Below are 20,453 nucleotides of genomic sequence, written 5' to 3'. Positions count from 1 at the left end.
AGTATTAGTTAATTCAGTGTCTGCGGTGACTCCGTAGAATGTAACCACCTCCAGTAACAGAACTGACTGTAAGATTGAGCTAGTGTACTAGGTGCTTAGGGTAACTCAGGGGCGCGTTCGGCAGGATTTCTGCTCTTAGAAAGTTTATGCCTTTGACTTGGCTTCTAATGTTTTTTCTCTTTCTTTTCCTTTCCTTTCTTTTCCTTCTTTTTGTTTAACTGTAAGACGAAGTTTTTCAAAACTAAGGTAAATGATGAAATATCAGTGAGTCAGGTTTTGTCCTACATTATTTTCTCTTGCCCCATGAAGAAAAAAAAAATGCAGACATAAAAAATGTTTTATGTTCTACAAAGAAGCCTCATTATACTGATTCGCTATTTGCTTATTCTGGCATCATCACCAGGTGGAGGAGACTGAGCAGCTGGCCTGTGTCATACACACAGGATTGCTTTACAGTAAATTGTAAACACTTCTGCAGTGTTTGATGTAGAGAGATCCAAATTTATCTCTTAGGGCAACGTAAGCCCCTTTCTCCAGGAAGGTTTTACAATGAAAATTAGAAGTTACTATTTCCTAGCCCCTTTGGCCTATCTACTTCTACACTTTCGAAGATTGCATCTAGTCTTATGAGTTTAATTTCATCTATACAATGACATATTCAAATTTATATCTCTAGCCCAAGTGTGTCGACTGCATTACAGAAGCAAATATTCCACTGATGACTTGACATCTCCACTTGTATATCTAATAGACATGTCACGCTTAATCTATCCAAAACCAGTCGAATCTTATCCTAAAACCTGGCCCACTTCGTCTCAGTAAATGGCAACCCCATTCATTCAGTTGCTCAGGCCAGAAACCTTGGTATCGTTTTTGACTGTTGTCTTTCTCTCATACCCCATATCCTATCCATCCAGAAAGACTATCAGCTTTACCCTTAAAATATATCCAAATACCCAACCTCGTCTCACCACCCACACTTGCCACACCCTGGTCTAAGCTCCCCATCCATCTCTTTCCTGGGCAAACACAGTTGCCTAACTTGTTTCCCTCCTTCAGCCCTTGCTTCCCTTGTGGATATTTTCCAAAATCAGAGTGTTCTTGTTAAAGCACAAGTCAGGTCGTGTCATTCCTTGCCTGGAAATCCTTCAGTGGTGTCTCATCTCGCTGAGTAAAAGCAAAATACTTAAGATGATTCACAGATGGTGCATAGTTTGGACTCTAACTTCTCTGACCTCTTCTTACTCCACTGGAGCCACATGACTCCCCACTGCTCCTCAAATGCACCAGGCACTCTTCTGCATCAGGGCCTTCACATTGCCTCTTCCCTCTGCCCTGGGCTTCCACTGTTTATCAAAGGTCACCTTTTTAGTTGGCCTTCCAGTCACCCTACCTGAAATTACACTCTTCCAAATCTCCTTATTTCCCTTTCATGCTTTATTTTCCTCCTTTGCTATAAACCAAAAAAAGAAAAACCTATTGCCATTGAGTCAATTCCAACTCATAGCGACCCTATAGGACAGAGTAGAACCACTCCATAGGGTTTCCAAGGAGCAGCTGGTGGATTCGAACTGCCAGCCGTTTGGTTGGCAGTAAAGCTCTTACCCACTTGCCACCAGGGCTCCATCATTAGCCATATCACCATCTAAAATCCTTTATAAATATTTTCTACTTCTTTATGCTACTTATTGTCCTTCTGCACTAGGCTGTATCCATAAGAGCAGGTCTTTTAGTCCCTTTTTCTCCTTTGATTCATTGCTGTATCCCCAGTATCTGAAACAGAGATTTGCACGTAGAGGGTCCTCACTGGATGCTCCTCCCAACCCTAGTTGATGCAAAGTTGGTTTTCTGACTAGGTCGTTGTTAGCTGCTGTCAAGTGGATTCCGACGCATGGTGACCCCACGTGTGCAGAGTAGAACTGCCTCATGGGGTTTTTAAGGCCGTGACCTTTTGGAAGCAGATCGCCAGGCCTGTCTTCCAAGGCACCTCTGGGTGGGTTTGAACTATCAACCTTTCGGTTAGTAGCTCAGTGCTTAACCATCTGCACCACCCACGGACTCCTCACTTCTTCAAACATTGAAATACTGCCTTACTGAGTCAATAGCTGCTGTCTCAGACCCTCCAAATACCCACCTCTGCCCTCCCTTGGGACCTTCCCACAATCCAGACACTAGACGGTTAGATGCTGGCTCTTTTCTAAGGTTGGTGTCCTGACTGGTCAGCACCGATGTACTGCTCCTGAAAGTTCAAAATGGTGGTGAAGAAGGAGCATAAGCGCATATCTTAAATCTTTTGAGTGTTATCTCTGCTCTCCGAAGAGATACTGGAAAAAGGCTTGGCTGGTTTCCCTCAATTTTGAGGAAAATTTGAAATAAATTTGGAGGGGAAATTTGTCTAAATATTTTGAGGGGAAAAGGAGAGATCATAGAATTATTCACAAGACAACTTGTTCTAGTAAGAATGAATTTTCCAAAAAAAAAAAAATGCACAAGTTCCTGTACAGATAATTTATTGTGAGAAGCTTGGTTATAAAATATTGGGAAAGGTTTCTTGTGGCATGACAGATCACAGAAATGAATTTCTGGGTCTCTTGACTTCAGTATGGTGCTCTTTCTATTACACATATGAAAGAATATGACTTAATTTTCTTTTCTTTTTTGTTGGGAAAAGATTAACATACAATTAAGAGCACAGCAAGTCTTAAATGTTCAGTCCAGCGCCCTTTGATGACTGTATACACCCATGTCACCATCATCCCAAACATTTTACCTCTTTTCTTTCAAAATCCCATGATCCCAAACACATATGTTCTGATTGCCAGCAGTATAGATTAATTTGCTCATCACTGAACTTCATATATGTGTACTCATGCAGTATGTACTCATCTTGGTTTGGTTTCTTTTGTCTAGCATGACGTATTTGTGGGTTCTATTTGATTATTTTTTGTTGAATACACACTCAAATTTACCGGGCAAGATGTTTTTGAGATTGATCTTTCTAGCCTTCTCAGTAGTTCCTTCCTTTTCATTGGTGAGTAGTTTTTCTTTATCCAATCTCCTGTTAATGGGCATTTAGGTTATTTACAGTTGTTGATATTATGAATATAACGTTTATGAACACTCTTTCATAAGTGTTTTGTGTGCATATGTTTTTAACCCCGTGAAAGAGCACTCCAAAATGGAGTTGACTGACATAACTAAAATGGCTGACACGGGTCTGGTCAGACTCCATTTTGTCCTAGGCCATTGTCTCTGCTTTTTAGAGTACATGCCCCATGACCACACTTTTGGCCAAGAAAACTTGTTCTCCAACATTCGGAGGTGGCCCACCCAAAACACCACAGGAAACAGAAGGAACCAGCTATGGAATGCTGGGAACTCTGGTTAAGGTTGAGTACCTCAGCCAATGGAAAGGCTTGATAAATGAGTCTTAGGAGAGCATGCTGAATGTCAACCAATCAAATGTACCCCGATACTCTTTCCCAACTCTACAAAATTCTGCAAAATTGTGTATAAAAGATGCACGCTTATGTTCCTTCTTTGGAACACCATTGTCATGGATTGAATTATGTCCCCCCAAAAATGTGTGTATCAATTTGGCTGCGCCATGACTCCTGGCATTGTGTGATTTTCCTATCTGTTTTAATCCTGCAGTGTTTCCTTCTGTTATACATAGGGTCGCTATGAGTCAGAACCAACTTGATGGCACCTAACATAACAATAACTATTGTTATAAAATAATTCATTAAACAATTAAGGTCTTTTCATTCAAAGGATAATATGGTGCTGGTACTTAATATCAACCTCATTCAAGTTTAATGTTTTAAAATAAAAACCCAAGGATCAGGCTGGTGAAATCATTTGGCCAAGCTCACCAGTTGTGGTCAGGGCGAAATCAAACTTGTCAAACCCCAAAGCCACTGCTTTCTTTTTTCTAACATGAAATAAAAAAGAGAAAAATTGCATTGGTAAAGCAAGCTTTCCTTCTTATAATTGTGACTGAATTATCAAACAACATAAACAACAACAAAAAATTCATCCAATTCCAGTGCATCGCGACCCTACAGGACAGACTGGTGGTGCAATGGTGAAGAGCTACGACGCAGCTGCTAACTAAAAAGTCGGCAACGCGAATCCATCATCTGCTCCTTGGAAACCCTGGGGGGCAGTTCTACTCTGTTCTATAGGGTCGTTATAGGGTCACTATGAGTCGGAATTGACTCACCTGCCACTAGTTTTAGGACAGCGTAGAAGCTACCCCGTAGCGTTTCCAAGGCTGTGGTCTTCACAGAAGCAGATTGCCATCTCTCTCTCCCGCAGAGCAACTGGTGGGTTTGAACCACTGACCTTTCCGTTAGTAGCTGGGTGCTTTAATGATCGTGCCACCAGGGTTCCAAACAACATAGTCTAATTGCCTTAAAATCTCTTCTTTATGAGAACTGAGCCATTTCTAGGTCTTTTCTTGTTTCTTATCTGTTACTTTGGGTTTCTAGCTAGTCCAGTACTGTCCAACACATAAAGTACCGACACAGAAGTGTGGTACTTTATGGCAACATCAATTGCCATCAAGTCGATTCTGACGCATAGTGACCCCCTATAGAACAGAGTAGAACTGTCCCATAGAGTAGAACTGTCCCATAGAGTTTCCAAGGAGCAGCTGGTGGATTCGAACTGCCGACCCTTTGGTTAGCAGCCAAGCCCTTAACCACTGTGCCACCAGAGCTCCAAAGTACAGCAACATAGCAAGGGAAAATGTTAAAAGCAGGAGCTTCTCATCAAGAAAGAAAACGTTTACCTTTAACAGAATGTTGAGTGACATGAATTTCTCCCAAGTCAGTCAGAAATCTTCCAGTGTCTGCTTGTGACCCTCTCACAGATACAAATCAGGAAGCGCCATCCTCACAATCGTTTGTTAAATGTATCAGCAAAATTTTGTAATGATTATGTTAAAATTCTGAGTAAAATCTTGTTTTTAAAACTAATAAACCAATGTAAAAGCTGGCCCAGTTTAAAGAATAAATGCCCAAATTTAGTAAAAAAAATGTAGAAAAGGTGTTTTAGGATAGAGAATATAAAACAATGTCAAGTTTGTATTATTTATGTAACAAATCCTTATCTCGTGGTTGGCGTGCCTGGGTGGTGCAGTGAATGTGCTCAGCTGCTAACCAAAAAGTGTCTCGGAAGAAAGGCTCAGTGATTTATTTCTGAAAAATCCACCATTGGAAACCTTATGGAACATAGTTCTGCTCTGACACGCATGGGGTCGCCACGAGTTGGAATCCACCCAACGGCGTTTATCTTGTTTGTTTGTTTTTATCTAGCGCTTGAGCACACCCCAGGCACTGTTCCAAGCGCTCTGTCTCCTGACTGTGCCCTCAATGATGAAACTGATAATACCAAAGCAAAGACCGAACCCACTGCTGTCGAGTGGATTCCGACTCATAGTGACCCTACAAGACAGGGTAGAACTGCCCCAATAGAGTTTCCAAGGCTGTAAATCCTTACAGAAGCAGACTGCCACACCTCTCCCTCGCAGAGTGGCTAGTGAATTCGAACCACCCACCTTTCGGTTAGCAGCCGAGTTCTTTAACCACTGCGCCACCAAAGCGCCTAAGAACATGGAATGCTTCACGAATTAAACTGATAATATGAACTTTTATTTTTATTGAGTAGTTAAAAAGATAATAAGATCTTGATCATAAGAACTTTGACAACTAGGTTGATATTAGCAATTAGCAGATATAATTCCCCGAATTTATACCAAATATCTCACGAGGGAGTCTCCCAGCAGCACAAGAACTTTGTATCTCTTCCTCTTTGAGCCCCTCACTGATGTCCGAAGGCTGGCTAAACCCACCCACAGATTGGGCGGCCTGCCGCGGAGGGTTCCCAGCCACAGTGCCGAGGAAAAATGCTTAGGAAACTGGCTCAAAAACTCTACTTAGGATGCTTCTTTTCCAGTGCTTCCCGTTAATCTCCCACACCCGGAGGCGGTAGAGTTTAGGGATTAGGCATTCAGTCTTTGGCGTCAGCGCGCTTGGCTTCAAAGTATGCTTCTACCTCTTGGTGTGTGACTCGGGCAAGTTGTGCCTCAGTGTCCTTGTCTGTAAAATGGGAATAATAGTAACAGCGCCTGCCTTATCGGGTGGTTGTGAGAATGAGACGGGTCCATACACGTAAATCTCCTGGAACTGGGTCTGACATGTAGTGAGCTCTATGCAAAGGCTCTTGTAGGTTTGGTTGGGGGCCGCTGAGTCGATTCTGACTCATAGCAGCCTCATGTGTCAGAGTAGAACTGTCTCATAGGCTTTTCTTGGCTGGAATCTTTATGGAAGCAGGTCACCAGGCCTTTCTCTCCAGGAGCCACTGGGTGGATTCGAACCACCAACGTTTGTGTTAGCAACAAAGTACTTAACCGTTTCGCCACCAGGGCTCCTTGAATAAACCCAAACCCAACCATTGCCGTGGAGTTGATTCCGACTTACAGCAACCCTATAGGACAGAGTACAACTGCCCCATAGGGTTTCCAAGGTGTAATGTTTACAGGCGCAGACTGCCACATCTTTTTCTGGCGGAGTGGCTGGTGGGTTCGAACTGCTGGCGTTTCAGTTAGCAGCCGAAAACTTAGCTACTTTGCTACTAGGGCTCCTTTAATAGCTATTATAATATTATTATTGTGCTGATCTGAAGGTAGTCCTTGATTTCTTCTGGAATGTGATGACCTTTAAAAGCAAGCTGCATTTACTCATAACAGAGTCATGTTTTACATTTAGCTGGAGTTGAGGCTTATGGTTTTCTCTATCACTCCCTTTCAAGTATTCATGGCCTTCCTCTATTTCTCTGAATTCCTTAGGAAAAGTTCCTTTTTTCCTCCAAATTGAAAGCTCAATGGGGATTTAAACCTGAGGAATTGGAATCCGTGTTTGGATGAGACTGTGTCGAATTTTGGACCATAAACAGCATTTTCTACCCCTTATGAAGTCCTGCTTGCTTCTCATTGCTTGTTCCTCCTCTTGGCTTTTGAATATCTCCCACCAAAGCTGCCCAAACTGGCTAAGTCTTCCCAACTAGCGTCCACCAGGCTAGATGTCAAGGACTGCCTGAAAGGGCAACCTCAAGGCCCGTGGTTTCAGGACCATTTTGTTTAGAAACAAAAATGTAACAATATTAGGGCGATAACAAAAAATATTTTTCCGTTCTGGAAGTGATGCTAAGCTAGGGGGGGGAGACTGTTTGGTGATTCCTCTAACAAGGTAATTTGATGTTATAATCATGTTTAAATATTTATGTATCAAGGTTCACAATTCTAGTTACATGACTCACCAGTACTTTCGAATAAGTCATATATTTTGACTAGAAATAAAAATTAAGAGTGGGAGAACAAGAGGGATGACAAGTTGCGGGGGTGTCTTTGAGTGTCTCCCCTTTAAAATCAAGGAGGGTGTCCATGTGAGCAGTCTACAAGCAGGGACCTAGAGGGGCTGGAAGCTACTCCTAACCCATCACCGACTTGGAGTTCATTCTCTTCTGTTCCTTAGCTTGGGTAAGCATCAGCTGTCTAAGTCTGTGATAGAAACTTTCCCATAGATGTAATAAGAAAAGCATTGACAATTCACATTTAGAGGAAATGAGCTTTCCTGAAATATATTAAGGATTGTTGGGTTTATTCTTGCATTTTTATATTTCTATCTTGGTTCCGTCCCTACCCTGACTCTTTAAGGAAAAAATAAGATATGGTTAAATTGTTCTTTAGCGGAAAGAATAAAGAAAAGTATTTAATTATTTTTCAGAGATCTTCAGCTATTCTTAGAAAGCCTTCGTGACTCCTGGGGACAGACTGGGGTGGTGTCAGATGACATTCTAGGGTGATTAGGTGAACAATGCTTTGCTCCCTACAGTCCTTCATTCTACAGTGGCTTTGTGATGACCTAGTTGTATGTGTGCCTGTGTGTGTGTGTGTATCCTGTGCGCATGTACACAGTTGCTAGACTGTGGGGATGTTTATGATTTTATATTAGCAATTACAATACTGTATTTCCTGGGGCTTGTTGAATTTTATGGTTTTAATTTTTTTCAAAAATATCAGCTCATTTCCTTTCCTCTTAATTTAGCTTCTTCCGGTACATTCTTAGGAGATTGTGAAATGTAATTGTGAAATTGCATGACCATTTCGAGATCTTCACGGCCCGAATATTCAGTAGTGATCCATGTCATGATACATGCCTGAAATCCAGTATTTGTACTTAGCAGATACTTGTCGACTGATGAATTCTCCTGGGAGGTGTTGAACAAGTAAAAATCATGGCTCATAAATGTTTTGCAAGGTTTAATTTTTCAGTAGTTTACACTACTGCCTATTCTTTCCTGCTGTGAATCTTAGGGAGCTCCACTCACCTCCTGGATGAGATCTGCAGCATCAGGCCTCCCTGATTCCTCTGGAGTTATCGCCAGCACGTACTCTTGGGTGATAAACTGACAATGGGACTTTGGGTCTTGGCAATTCTAACACTTCTCCAAGATTCAATAACAGCTCATCTTAGTAAGTACTACTTTTCAACTGAAATTTACATTTTTTTATGAAGTCATTCCAAGAATGCATGACTTGTTTTAAGCTGCTTGCTTCCAACTCTTCCAGCTGAATTTGCAAACCAGAAAATTCAGTTTTGATTAAGTCATTCTTCATAGCAAATATATCAGAATTTTAATTTTACATATTCAAATATCTTAGAATTTAACACAATGCCTGTGTGTAGGAGGGTTGCTGGCGTTTGCTGACTGGCACATAATTTGTTTAGATAGATGTGGCTGCTTTGCCATTGAAGCTGTGTAGGGGACTTAGGTCCAAATTTATTCATTAATTGTGGTGGTACCTAATAGAACATTTCATAAAAGATATAATTTATTTATTCTTTCCCAGTTGAAGTATCACAAAGTGTGACCGATTTCTAAACTGAATTCTATAAGGAAACATTTCGAAGATAAGAATTACGGTCTTTTTATATTTTTTTATTTGCAGGTAAGACACACTGGGGCCTGGAAAATGAAGCGTTAATTGTGCCATGTCCTAAAAACCCAAACTCTGAGCACCCTGTGGATTGGTACTCAAAAACAAATAGAAGTATTACCACCCAGAAGAAATACCGTGTGTTTGCCTCAAAAAACTTTCTTAAGTTTCTGCCAACGAAAGTTGATGATTCTGGAATTTATACTTGCATTATCAGAAGGTATTATACAGGCAGCCACCATAATCTTAGGGCTTGCTCCCTTATCTTTAATAGTTGATAATCTGTACTGCCCCTCACTTTCCTTCTTTTTCCGGTCCTTTCTGGAACAGTTGAATTTATAAGGTGATTTGAATAAAAGAGTATGTTTAGAAATCCCATCAGGTTGGGGTTTAGGTGATTATCACCGTGGTTAAGAGCTCAGCTACTAACCAAAAGGTTGGCAGTTCAAATCCACCAGCCACTCCTTGGAAACCCTGTGGGGCAGTTCTGCTCTGTTCTATAGGGTCGCTGTGAGTCGGAATTGATTCAATGGCAACGGGTTTGGTTTTGGTTAGTGGCGCAGTGGTTAAGAGCTTGGCCGCTAACCAAAAGGTCAGTAGTTCGAATCCACCAGCCGCTCCTTGGAAACCTTACCGGGCAGTTCTGCTCTGTCCTATAGGGTCGCTATGAGTTGGAATGGACTTGATGGCAATGGTTTTTTTTTTTTTTAATATTTATATTTATAATTGCAGGGCTTAATTTGTAGCCTAATTAGAAAAAAAGACCTAGCTTTCTCAGCAACTAAGAGAATTGAGGGCAGTCACTCATTTTTGGCCAGAAGTAAGAACAAGCCAGCACAGAAAATAGTAATCTAGATGTTTGGCATCAAGGAGGCTTATGGTGGGTTAAAAAAAAAGGCAGTTATCAGTGCCTGAAACGTTTCTCAGAGTGAAACGAAAGAGGGTTACATGAGACTGTGGGCCTGCGAATTACTCTCTGTGTAAATCGTTGAACGTTTTGATGTGGTGCCCACACTAAGTGTGTTGATTTTGTGCCCATATTTGATGCATTCAAAATGTCAGGTGAACTACATCAAAACGCAGTACTGTAGTTAAACGTCTAGGTTCTGAGGTCAGACAAGTTTAGATTTCAAATTCATGCTCTGAGGGTTAGCTGTGAGACGCTCGCAAGTTAACCCTTTACCCCTCAGTTTCCTCATCTATAAAATAAATATAATGTATCTCAAAGGGTTATTGTGAGAAAAAAATGAGGTAATGTCTGACAAGTACTTAGCCCCATGGCTGGTACATAGTAAAACTCTCAATAAATGTTGATTATTATATTGTGTTTTCGGTATTACAGTGTGGAGAAATGATTGGAGAATCACTTTCAGGCTACTTTGGGGTTTATGTTTTATCTCAAAAGTAACAAAAAAAGTATTTGAAATTCAAGATTTTAATGCTTACTTTTAAATAAGAAAATGGCCCCTATATATCACTGCTTTAAGATGAAAAGCAAAATTAAATGAAGGCTAGAGTTGATTACGTTGTTTCATAAGTGTTAAGTGACTTTTAAAAGTTGTCTCACTTGTTTTAATAGCCCCACTTCCAATTGGACTAGATCTGTGAATCTCACGATATATAAAAAACAACCAGATTGCATTATTCCTGATTATTTGATGTATTCAACAGTAACTGGAACACCAAAACGTTCTCAAATATTTTGTCCTACAACTCAGTATTACAATTGGACAGCACCACTTGAGTGGTTTAAGGTAAAAAGAACTTTTGGAGAAATAAATAGAAATAACACAATTAAGCTTGTAAGTAAAGAATTACTGAAATGAAATGGACTTTTTCATTTCAGAATTGTAAGCCTCTTCAAGGACTAAGGTACTACAGATCAGAGTCCTATTTGCTCATTGACAACGCAAATAGCAACGATGCAGGTGATTATACGTGCAAATGGGTACACAATGAGAAAGGAGTCAGTTATACTGTGACAGCAACCAGAACACTTAGGTTTGGAGGTAAGCTACTGAATTTAACGAAATAGAGTATTTGAGCAAAGACAAAGTGGGAAGAATTGTGCCCTTCTGGACTTTTCGGCACTTCATACTTCTCCCGCTCTATCTTACCTTGCACATTCTCTACTCTGAAGCAAGTAGTTTTTTAAAACGCACTATCAAGGTTTAATACAAGAGGGAGATTATGCTGCTAATCCAAAGCCACAGCTGCTTTTTCCTCTACGACTTCATTTTTCAGAGGTAAGGAGATTTCCATGCTAACTCAATTTACTTATTTTGAAAGGCAGTAGAACAATTTGGAGAGCAAGAATAGCTTCCCTTTCCATGCTATAGTGTGAGAGGTTCTGTACATAGAAAAAAAAGAGTTTCTAATACACCTGGATTAGAGGTTTAGTGAGAAGTTTTACATGGGATCCAACAGTGTGCAGGGCTTCCAACATCTAGCAGGTCATTCAATTCTTAAGACAACAACACAATTCGGTTTACTTTCGACTCTATAAAAACCCCTGTCGGAGACAGATTTCACAGTCACAATGTGTTGTTGGGTCTCCTTAGTCTGTCGTGTATAGACACAGATATAGACCAGTGGCACCTATACGTGTGGCAGCTTTTAGACGATACAGCAATACTGTAGAAAAGCTTTTCAGGGCTCCACCCCTGTAAATTAACCACCACCAAACCACGTTTGTGTTAGTGTCTCCCCTACTGTTTAATGTCAGCCCCGCAGTGGCCCTCAAACACTCCACCCGGAAATAAATGAGCATCAAGGGATGCAGGTATGTACGCAGCCATGCTCCGAAAGGTCCCGCTTCACTCTGGAACTCAGTGGCCACAGGCGTTACAATTAGCTAAGGCGAGGAGACACTGTCTAACCCTGAGGCTGGGCCACCACGGTGAAGAACCATGAGCAACAGAACTGTGGACTCGTGACTTCGTCATTTTCATGAGCCTTTTGAAGTCTTCTCGATAGTGTTATGCTTATTCTGAATTGCGTTTTTCTAACAATCAGTTGGTCATGAAATTAATTTGGTGGATTGGATCAGTATTTGTTTTAATGACATAGAATAAAATGAAAAATATCAAACAGCATCGTAGGTAGCAAGAGAAAGTATTATGTAAATATTGTGCATGAGTGTGTGTGTGAGTCTGTGTGTGTGTGTGTGTATTTATTGCCATGGGTCATTATCAGAAAAATCTGAGAACTATTTATAGGAAATAGGATAGAGCTTTACACTGATGACTGTCCAATGCTCTCCTAATATTTATAATAATTTCCTTTTTGTTTGTTTAAGAGGGAAAAGCCTTTCCTGTGGTTCCAGTCATTACAGCCCCTCCACCCAATGACACAAAGGAAGTAGAAATTGGTAAGAAAACTTTAAGAATGAGTAAAAGTTGCCTGAAAAATCCTTCCATAGGACCCCTGATCTGAAGTCCACTGGACCAAAAAAAAAAAAAAGCCCACTGCCGTCGAGTCGATTCCGACTCATAGCGACCCTATAGGACAGGGTAGAACTACCCCATAGAGTTTGCAAGGCTGTAATCTTTATGGAAGCAGACGGCCACATCTTTCTCCCGCAGAGCAGCGGGTGGGTTTGAACTGCCGACCTTTGGGTTAGCCGCTGAGAGCTTAACCACTGCCCCACCAGGGCTTCTTAAATTGCACTAGAAGGGGGCCGGGATTATCACAGTGGACCTTCAGGATTAAGTGAGATGGCACGTGTGACAATGCCCGACCCGGGCACTTGTTGATATGAACGGTGATCAAGCACAGGAATAGGAAGTGTTTACATCTGTGTTGCACTCAGTAACTTATGGTGCTTTCACATGTGTTACGTCATTTAGCTCTTACTTCTCTGCATGAGGAAACTGAGGCTCAGAGAGGCACAGTGACGCTCAAGGTCATAGATTATAAAAGAGAGAAGGACGAGAGCCCAGACTTTCTAACTCGTTCCATCTCTGTCTTTACTACTTTCCCACTACAAACAGGGTGCAGTTGAAAGTTTTTAGCATGTAAAACAGCGCCCTTCATGACCTGGTCCTGACCGCCCTGACTGCCCATCTGCAGCCAGTGCCCCGGCACTGACCACCTCGTCATTAGGCTGACATGCTGTACTTCCTAAATTCTTCGCTGCTTTGGGCCATGTTTGTCTTCCTTCTCCTCCTCCAAGACTAATTTCAAATATCACGTCCTCTGTAAAATCCCCCTGTACCACCCTCCCTCCCTACCAAACAACAGAAACAGAGCTTCTGCTCACACAGCCCTAAGGGCCCCATTTGTACGCACAATGTGGCAACAGTGCTTTCTGCAGGGATCTTTTTCTCTGCAATTAGGAACAGAGCTTCTGCTCACACAACTCTAGGGGCCCCATTTGTATGTACAATGTGGCAACATTGTTGCCTGCAGGGATCTTTCCCTCTGCACTCCCAAGTCAGAGTACCGACCAACCCAGCCAGCTGCCATCAAGCCAATTCTGACTCGCAATGACACCGTGGGTGTCAGAGTAGAACTGTGCTCCACAGGGTTTTCAATAGCTGATTTTTCAGAAGTAGATCACCAGGCCTTTCTTCCAAGGTGCCTCTGGGTGAACTCAAACTGCCAATCTTTTGGTTAGCAGTCCAGTGTGTTAAACTTTTGCCCACCCAGGGACTCCCAGAGTACATATACCTTGTCTATATACTTCTATTAGAACACTAAAAGGCTTTGTGTTATCATTGCTTGGTTATAATGCCGTTACCCCCAATAGACTCCGAACGCCTCATTCCTCTTCAGATGCCTAGCTCTTAACACAGCTCCTGAGAGGAACCAAGAACTCAGCAACGGTTGGTTGAATGGATGTCCAAGGCATGAAGGCAGCTCTTATGCTTTCAAGTCTGAAATGAGGACGTCTCAAGTTAGAAGAGTTGGGATGGAGAGAGCTTTGTCTAGATGCTTAAGTACTAGGATTGTATCTGGGTCAGGCTTTGTGAGCCACTTCCAAATTCTCCTTAAGTCACAAGTACAGTTTTACCTTCAAACGTAGCTTATGGAGAGTTGAAAAGAATTCAGTAGGAGGAGAAAGGTGTGGAAGACAGCTGTTAGAAAACATTCAATGTATAGGGAAGGGCAATTCTATATTATAAAGTTGGGTTGTTGAAGCCAGTCACCTGTCTTGTTAGTTTCTCCCGCAGGTGGGTGGGGAAGGAGAGCTGAGCTTCAAGCTTCCCTGTGAGTGGAATGAAGATAATAAGGAGCCAGGGAGGCAGAGTGAGGTCGTCGAAAGATGAAGCTCCTAGCGGTGATGAAGGATATGGGAAATCAGTCTGAGCACACACTAGGTGTTCAACAATTTTTTTTCATATTAAGTTAAATTAAATACTATTTGCATAATTTAATTTTATCAGTGAATTTCTTTACTTCCCATCTAGGAAAAACAGTGAACATCACCTGCTTGGCTTGCATGGGAAAGGGTCTTCAGATCCTGGCTTCGATCAAATGGCAAGTTAATGGAAGCAGCATTAGTGACCTTGGTGAGGCAAGAATTCACCAGGAGCAAGTGCAAAGTCAAAGGTAGTTTTATCTGAAAGTTACAACATTCTCTTCCCCTCCCTCACTCACAACTGTTAACCAAAAGTAAGCATTAAAAGTAACGAGTGCTTTCTTAGTTCTAGAGATGAGCTGACTTGTCTAAAAAGAATTTTAAGAATAACTGATGTGAAAGAAGAGGATTTCTCGCTGAAGTATGAGTGTCTGGCCCTTAACTTGCGTGGCGTGACAACACGCGCTGTCAGACTAAGGAGAAAAAATCCAAGTAAGGACTGTTTTAAGCCTTTTGCCACCTGAGTTTGCTGTGCCAACTGCAGGCTGAAATTGTTTTCTTAGAGAAAACCGTGCTAGAGTCTGGATCCAGGGGAACTACCAAGGCAGTGGAAAATGGCTCATCTCATAAAATGTACCTCCCCTCCTAAGCACACTGACCTGCAATGCAGTCTGCGTCCTCACGTGTTTTGCGAGTGAAAAACATGGTTTGTGGGACACTCTTCTCCACCGCTTTATTGCTTCCTCCTCTTCCGCTGCCTCCTGCTGGCTGCTCTCCAACACCCAACTTCCTCCTCCGTCATCGTTCTGCTTTTCAACTTCATTCGCTTTCTGTCTCATTGTATGTGGAAGAAAACATACCAACAATAAAGCGTGAACGTGCTCTTTCGTTCTTAACCCCTTTTATAACTTGTGTGTGTGCGCGTGTGTGTGATAATGGGCACATATTTCGTTAGTGAGGCTGGCAAAATGGATGCAAAGGTGAAGTATTTAACTACTGCCCATTCTAGGAAAAAAAATCTTAGATGTTACTTTATAATAAGAAATGCATTATTATCGCTTAACTTTATAAAATTATAAGTTTAGGTAGAACTCACGTGAACTCTGGTAGCGCAACCCATTTCTTTACTGCGTCTGTTTCTCAACATGTAAATCAGGTACCACCTCTTCTGGGGAGCCTTTCTTGACTGCCGGTTTGGGAACAATCTCCTTCTAGGTATTCCTATAGCATCCTGTTTTTACAATTGCATTCATCACACTGTTTGACAGTCTGCTCCACATGACTGTAAGCTCCATGAGGGCAAGGGTGGTATCTTACCCATCTTCTTATCCTTGGTCTGTGGTGCAGCGCCTGGCATATGGCATAAGCTCAATAAATATATGTTGAGTGAATAAGTGAATGAATTCACACCAAAGTTATAATAACACGTTATTTCTGTACATTTCTATTTCTCTCACTGTAAGGCTTAATTATAACAACAAAACAATATTTTATATTTATGTTTGGTAAGTTGAATAACTTTTCCCATAAATTGGAAAGGCCAAACTGTTCATAACTTCCCCGTAGTTTTGTCTGAATCTAGTAAGCCGTTAATGAATTTATTATAAATTGACACAGTAAAATATTATAGTTATGCCAAAAATATTAAACTCATGGCCCTTCAATGGATTACACTACATTTTAAAATGCAACATTTTAATTCAAAAATAATCGTGGCCTACTGTTGTGAAATGAGTTCCTTTATGTGGCCTTTTGCCTTGGTTCCTTTTCAAAAAACAGCTTGAGAGGTTTTCCCGCTAAGCCCTGAGGGGTTACTTTTGCCCTAGTTTTCTATCCTAAAGAGTTTGCTACTTCTGTCCAGGTTGATTGACATTTCCTGGGTAAGCTGTAAACAACCTGTGTGGTTTGATACTTTTGCCTGGTAGTAGGCTACAGCCTGCCCTGTGATTGGTGTTCACCTTGCAGGGTTTGGTCAATAGACTATTCAAATGAAGTGTCTGTGGCCTACCAAGAGGGGATTGGTCAGTTTGTGGCCCTAGTGGAGGACCATGGCTTGAAACTGACAAGGAGTTTGTATGTATATGCAGCCAACCCCACAGAGGTTTTTCACATAGGAAGTAGGAAGAAGCAGAAAGGAGAAGAGGAAGGAGAGAAGAGAGATGACGCAGAGAGAGGAGGCAAGGAAGCGACTAAAAGAACTGTAATACGAGTCAAGGATTGTAACACTGAAGATGGTGAGGGGCCCAGAAGGGGCCCTGTGGCAGAGCTAATGGCAGGGAGGCTGAAGGCAGAGGCCTTGCCTGAGGGGACCGAGAGGAGCCTGTTTTCAGGGGGCTAAGAGGAGGCCTGCACGGCTGAGGGGAGCTGAGAGAGCTGTCGTGCCCTGAAGAAGGGAGGCTTTGTCTGCGGGTTCCCTGATCCTGATCCTGAGTGGTAGCCTGTTACTTCCTTAATAAACCACTTCACTGTAAGTATGGTCTGTGAGTTCTGTGTGGCCTTTGCAAAGGATTATCGAACCCAGCAGAGAAGTAGAGAGTACCACGGGAGGGACCACTGGTGTCAAAATTGGTAAAAAGTTTGGAGAATGGAGGTATGTCTGACCTCCACTTCACTGGGCTCAGCCTTGGGATGATCTTGATTCACATTATCCTCCTTGAAGTTAGACAGGTTCTGACACCACTTCCACCACCCCCACTTCACACCCACCGTGGCAGAGGGGTGCGAGTGGTCTGTCTCGGATGCAGGCAACAAGGGGTACATTGTCCACAGAGAATTTTAAAACAGTAGTGAAGCTGTCTAAGAGTCCTTGTGCTTTTTATTCTCGCCATACCCAGACAATGTTAAGAGATGCCAGTGATGAAGTTCTCCTCCCCACAAGTGCAGACGGCCTCCTTCCCCGGCTCCCTGGGTATGCCCCGGCAAGCAGTACTACCACAGAAAGTAACTTCACAAGCATTTCGTTCCTGAGAACTTGTACCTGTCCTCACTTGCACTTTGTATCTCCATGCAAGGCATCCTGTTTGCTAGATGAAGCACTGTATCCCGTATAAAGGAGCCGAGAACGCGTGGTACTATGACCTTTTTACATGCATCACCCCTTTTAGTGGTCTTACAACTATGCAGAACTTCGCGTAGCTGTCAAATAGCCAAACGGAGGGCTAAGCTCTCCGTTCATACCCACAGGTGGGGTATGACCTAGATTAATTTGAATAACCACAGAGGCATGACATGATGCAAAATGATTCCGGTGAGGAGACACCAGACCACTCTCTCTGCCTGAGGGGGTGCTTGGGATTTTTCTTGTTCTAATTTCTAACTCCTGACTTGTAAGTTTTATAAATCAGAATATGACTCTATAATAGTGGCTAGAAAGAATCATGACCCATGTAGATAATTTTAAGTACCATTGCGCCATCAGGACACTTCCAGTTAGAATTCTGTTACCCCGGGGCGTATGGGGCATGTCAAGATGTTACATTAGGGCAATGTTTGTGGTGGTGGTGGGCACATTGGGTCCTGGAGGAAAGAGGGAGCCCACACTCCCCACCCAGCACTGCTCTTGCTGCCCTTATCCCCACGCTTTGCTTATGTTGTTGTTTGCTGAATGCTCTCTGGTTATACCCGTGCATTGGAATTGTTTTCGTGTTACACGTACTTGTTGATTTTGTTCTTTATACTTTACTTGTATTTGCTGCCTTTCACCTGTTTTTCTTCAACCTATTTTTGTTTCAACAACTGTGTAAATTAAAGAAAAAATGTTGTGACTGCTGTTGAATGGTCCTAATGAAATCCTTTATTTCTAATCATAGAATTAAAAAAAATTACAGCATTGTCTTGAGTTTAAGAGATCACATAAAAGCCTGTGTCCCCACAGTTTAATTAAATGTTATTAAATAAATATTTGATGGTTATAATAATAATAACCCATTGCTGTCGAGTCAGTTCCAGCTCAGAACAACCCTATACATTTATTCATTATGGTTTATGTACCAGGCACGGTTTAGCTCCTTTACATTTAGTTTCTCATTTATTTTCTCACAACCCAATAGAAGAGGGACAGTTCTTATCATCCTAATTTTATAGGCAAGGAGAGGTTGAATAGCTTACCGAGTGCCTTTGTTATAGAGGAGTGGAGTCAGGTTTCCAACACAGTCAGTGTTTTCCTGTCAAGAGACACTAACAGAAAATATTTAGTATAGTCATCGCATCAAGAATTACCTATATGTTGATAAAATCACTAGCCATTAGGAAGATATTAAACTTCAACTTACTTTAATGCCTTAGACTAACTTCTTTCCTACAGTTGAAAGCAGCCAGCCACAGGCATAGCTACCTTACAACAATTCCCACAGGAAGTATAGACTCCCAGCATATATTCAGAGAAGATATTTAGAAAGAGTGACCTGGAGAGGAATCTTGTGGAAATGATTCACCTGGGGACTATCTAGAATTCAAACGGAAGACACTACAGACAATAAGCTCTCTTTAAATTTTCAGTTTTCCCCCCCCCAGCTTTGAGTCACCTTACCTTGATAATTCTTGATTTCATAGCGCTGGATGCTCAGGTAGCTGACGAGATCTTAGGGGAGGAGGACTTTGTGAATATGAACCCGTGATTTCCCGCATCAAGACTGGGAACCTACGCTACAAGACTTAAGATGAATGTAACAATGGAACCATACAATCAAATCCCATTTGAGATTCTTCTCACTTTCATCTTTAAGTGGGACTCTTTCTAAGATAAGATAATTAAGTATTATACAAGGAAAAGTACATTTAAACAGCCAAAAATATTGTTAATGATTGCAGTATTTACATTCGACACGTATGTATTTGCCACAAGCCCTCGAAGATGGGGACCATGCTGTGTATGTATTTTGTGAAGCAATGAGTACAGGCTAAAGTTCAGTGGTGGCTAAATCATGTTCACCGTAAGAGAATTGAGAGGTGTGTCTAGCATCCAGAACCCAGTAATTGGACTTCTCCATGAAATATGCTTTAGAGATTTACATGGATCTTTTTTCTTCCCTGCTTTCCTATGCCACCAACCACTTAGACACAGTAAGTCCCCAAGATCTGTTGATTCTTTCCCCCATACAAGTGTCCCCCATCCAAGACCAGTCCATTCCTTTCCTATTATCAACAAGTCCCAACTCTCCTGATCTTGCACCGGAAGGAGTGTAGAAACTCCTGTCCCGTTCTATGTCAACTGCTGGCCGTCTCTTTCCACAGGAACACACCTTCCATTACCATTAGATTAATTTGCTTGAAAAATAGTTTCATTGTTTATATCCTACTCGAAACTCTTCAGTGGCCCCACAAAATGCTTTAGGTTGGCCCTCAAGTCTTGTTAGAACCTAGTCCTAACTCATCTTTCTAATCTTATTTACCACTAATTCCCGAACTAAAATACTTCAGAAAATACACCTCCCACCTCTGCACGTTCCTCTCAGCAATCTCTCTTGTCAGGAGTTCATCTCCTTATGTCTTTCCAGTTATCTGAGTCTTACCCATCCTTCAAGAACCTCCTCTTGCAGGAAGCCTTCCTTGCCCAACCCAGCGTGGAGTGAGGTTGTCTTCTAAAAGCCTCTGCCAGCTATGACCGCTAAGACTTCCCATCTTAGTTCAGTTTTCATGAGTGTTTATGTCTCACTTGAGCAGGAACTGTCTCTTGTACCTTTTAGGATCTCCTACAATTCCCAGCCTGGTGCCACGTACAGAGTTGCTGCTAAGTGTTGTAGAGTCGATTCTGACTCATAGTGACCCTACAGGACAGAGTAGAACTGTCCCATAGTGTTTTCTAGGCTGTAATCTTTACTACAGCAGATCACCAGGTCTTTCTCCAGTGGAACTGCTGGCTGAGTTCAAACTGCCAACCTTTCAGTTAGCTGAGCGCTTAACTATTGCTCCACCAGGGCTCCTTTTGTACAGAGTAGGGGCTCAATAAATGTTAATTTACTGATACTTTGAGAGACAGAGTAGCAGGGATGCGGGGTCTGGGGACCATGCTTTCAGGGGACATCTATGTCAATTGGCATAACAAACCTTATTAAGAAAATGTTCTGCATCCTATTTTGATGAGTGGCGTCTGGGGTCTTAAAAGCATGCAAGCGGCCATCTAAGATGCATCAATTGGTCCCAACCACT

At 41.9% G+C, this 20,453-nt stretch overlaps 1 protein-coding gene across 1 annotated transcript in view; it reads left to right on the top strand.

The window, feature by feature from the left end:
- The window catches only part of IL1RL1 (interleukin 1 receptor like 1), a 38,183-nt gene that overhangs the window by 11,561 nt on the left and 6,169 nt on the right, over nucleotides 1–20,453 (top strand). Inside the window, exons 2-8 of the mRNA XM_004369307.2 lie at nucleotides 8,381–8,539; nucleotides 9,017–9,224; nucleotides 10,584–10,758; nucleotides 10,851–11,013; nucleotides 12,303–12,374; nucleotides 14,416–14,557; nucleotides 14,653–14,798. Of these exons, the coding sequence (XP_004369364.1) occupies nucleotides 8,479–8,539; nucleotides 9,017–9,224; nucleotides 10,584–10,758; nucleotides 10,851–11,013; nucleotides 12,303–12,374; nucleotides 14,416–14,557; nucleotides 14,653–14,798 (967 nt within the window). The 5' untranslated portion in view covers nucleotides 8,381–8,478. The remainder of the gene's footprint in view (nucleotides 1–8,380; nucleotides 8,540–9,016; nucleotides 9,225–10,583; nucleotides 10,759–10,850; nucleotides 11,014–12,302; nucleotides 12,375–14,415; nucleotides 14,558–14,652; nucleotides 14,799–20,453) is intronic.

This window comes from Trichechus manatus, unplaced genomic scaffold (genome assembly GCF_000243295.1).
Source record: "Trichechus manatus latirostris isolate Lorelei unplaced genomic scaffold, TriManLat1.0 scaffold00004, whole genome shotgun sequence".
NCBI lineage: Eukaryota > Metazoa > Chordata > Mammalia > Sirenia > Trichechidae > Trichechus > Trichechus manatus.
This window is presented reverse-complemented; position numbering and strand designations above follow the sequence as displayed.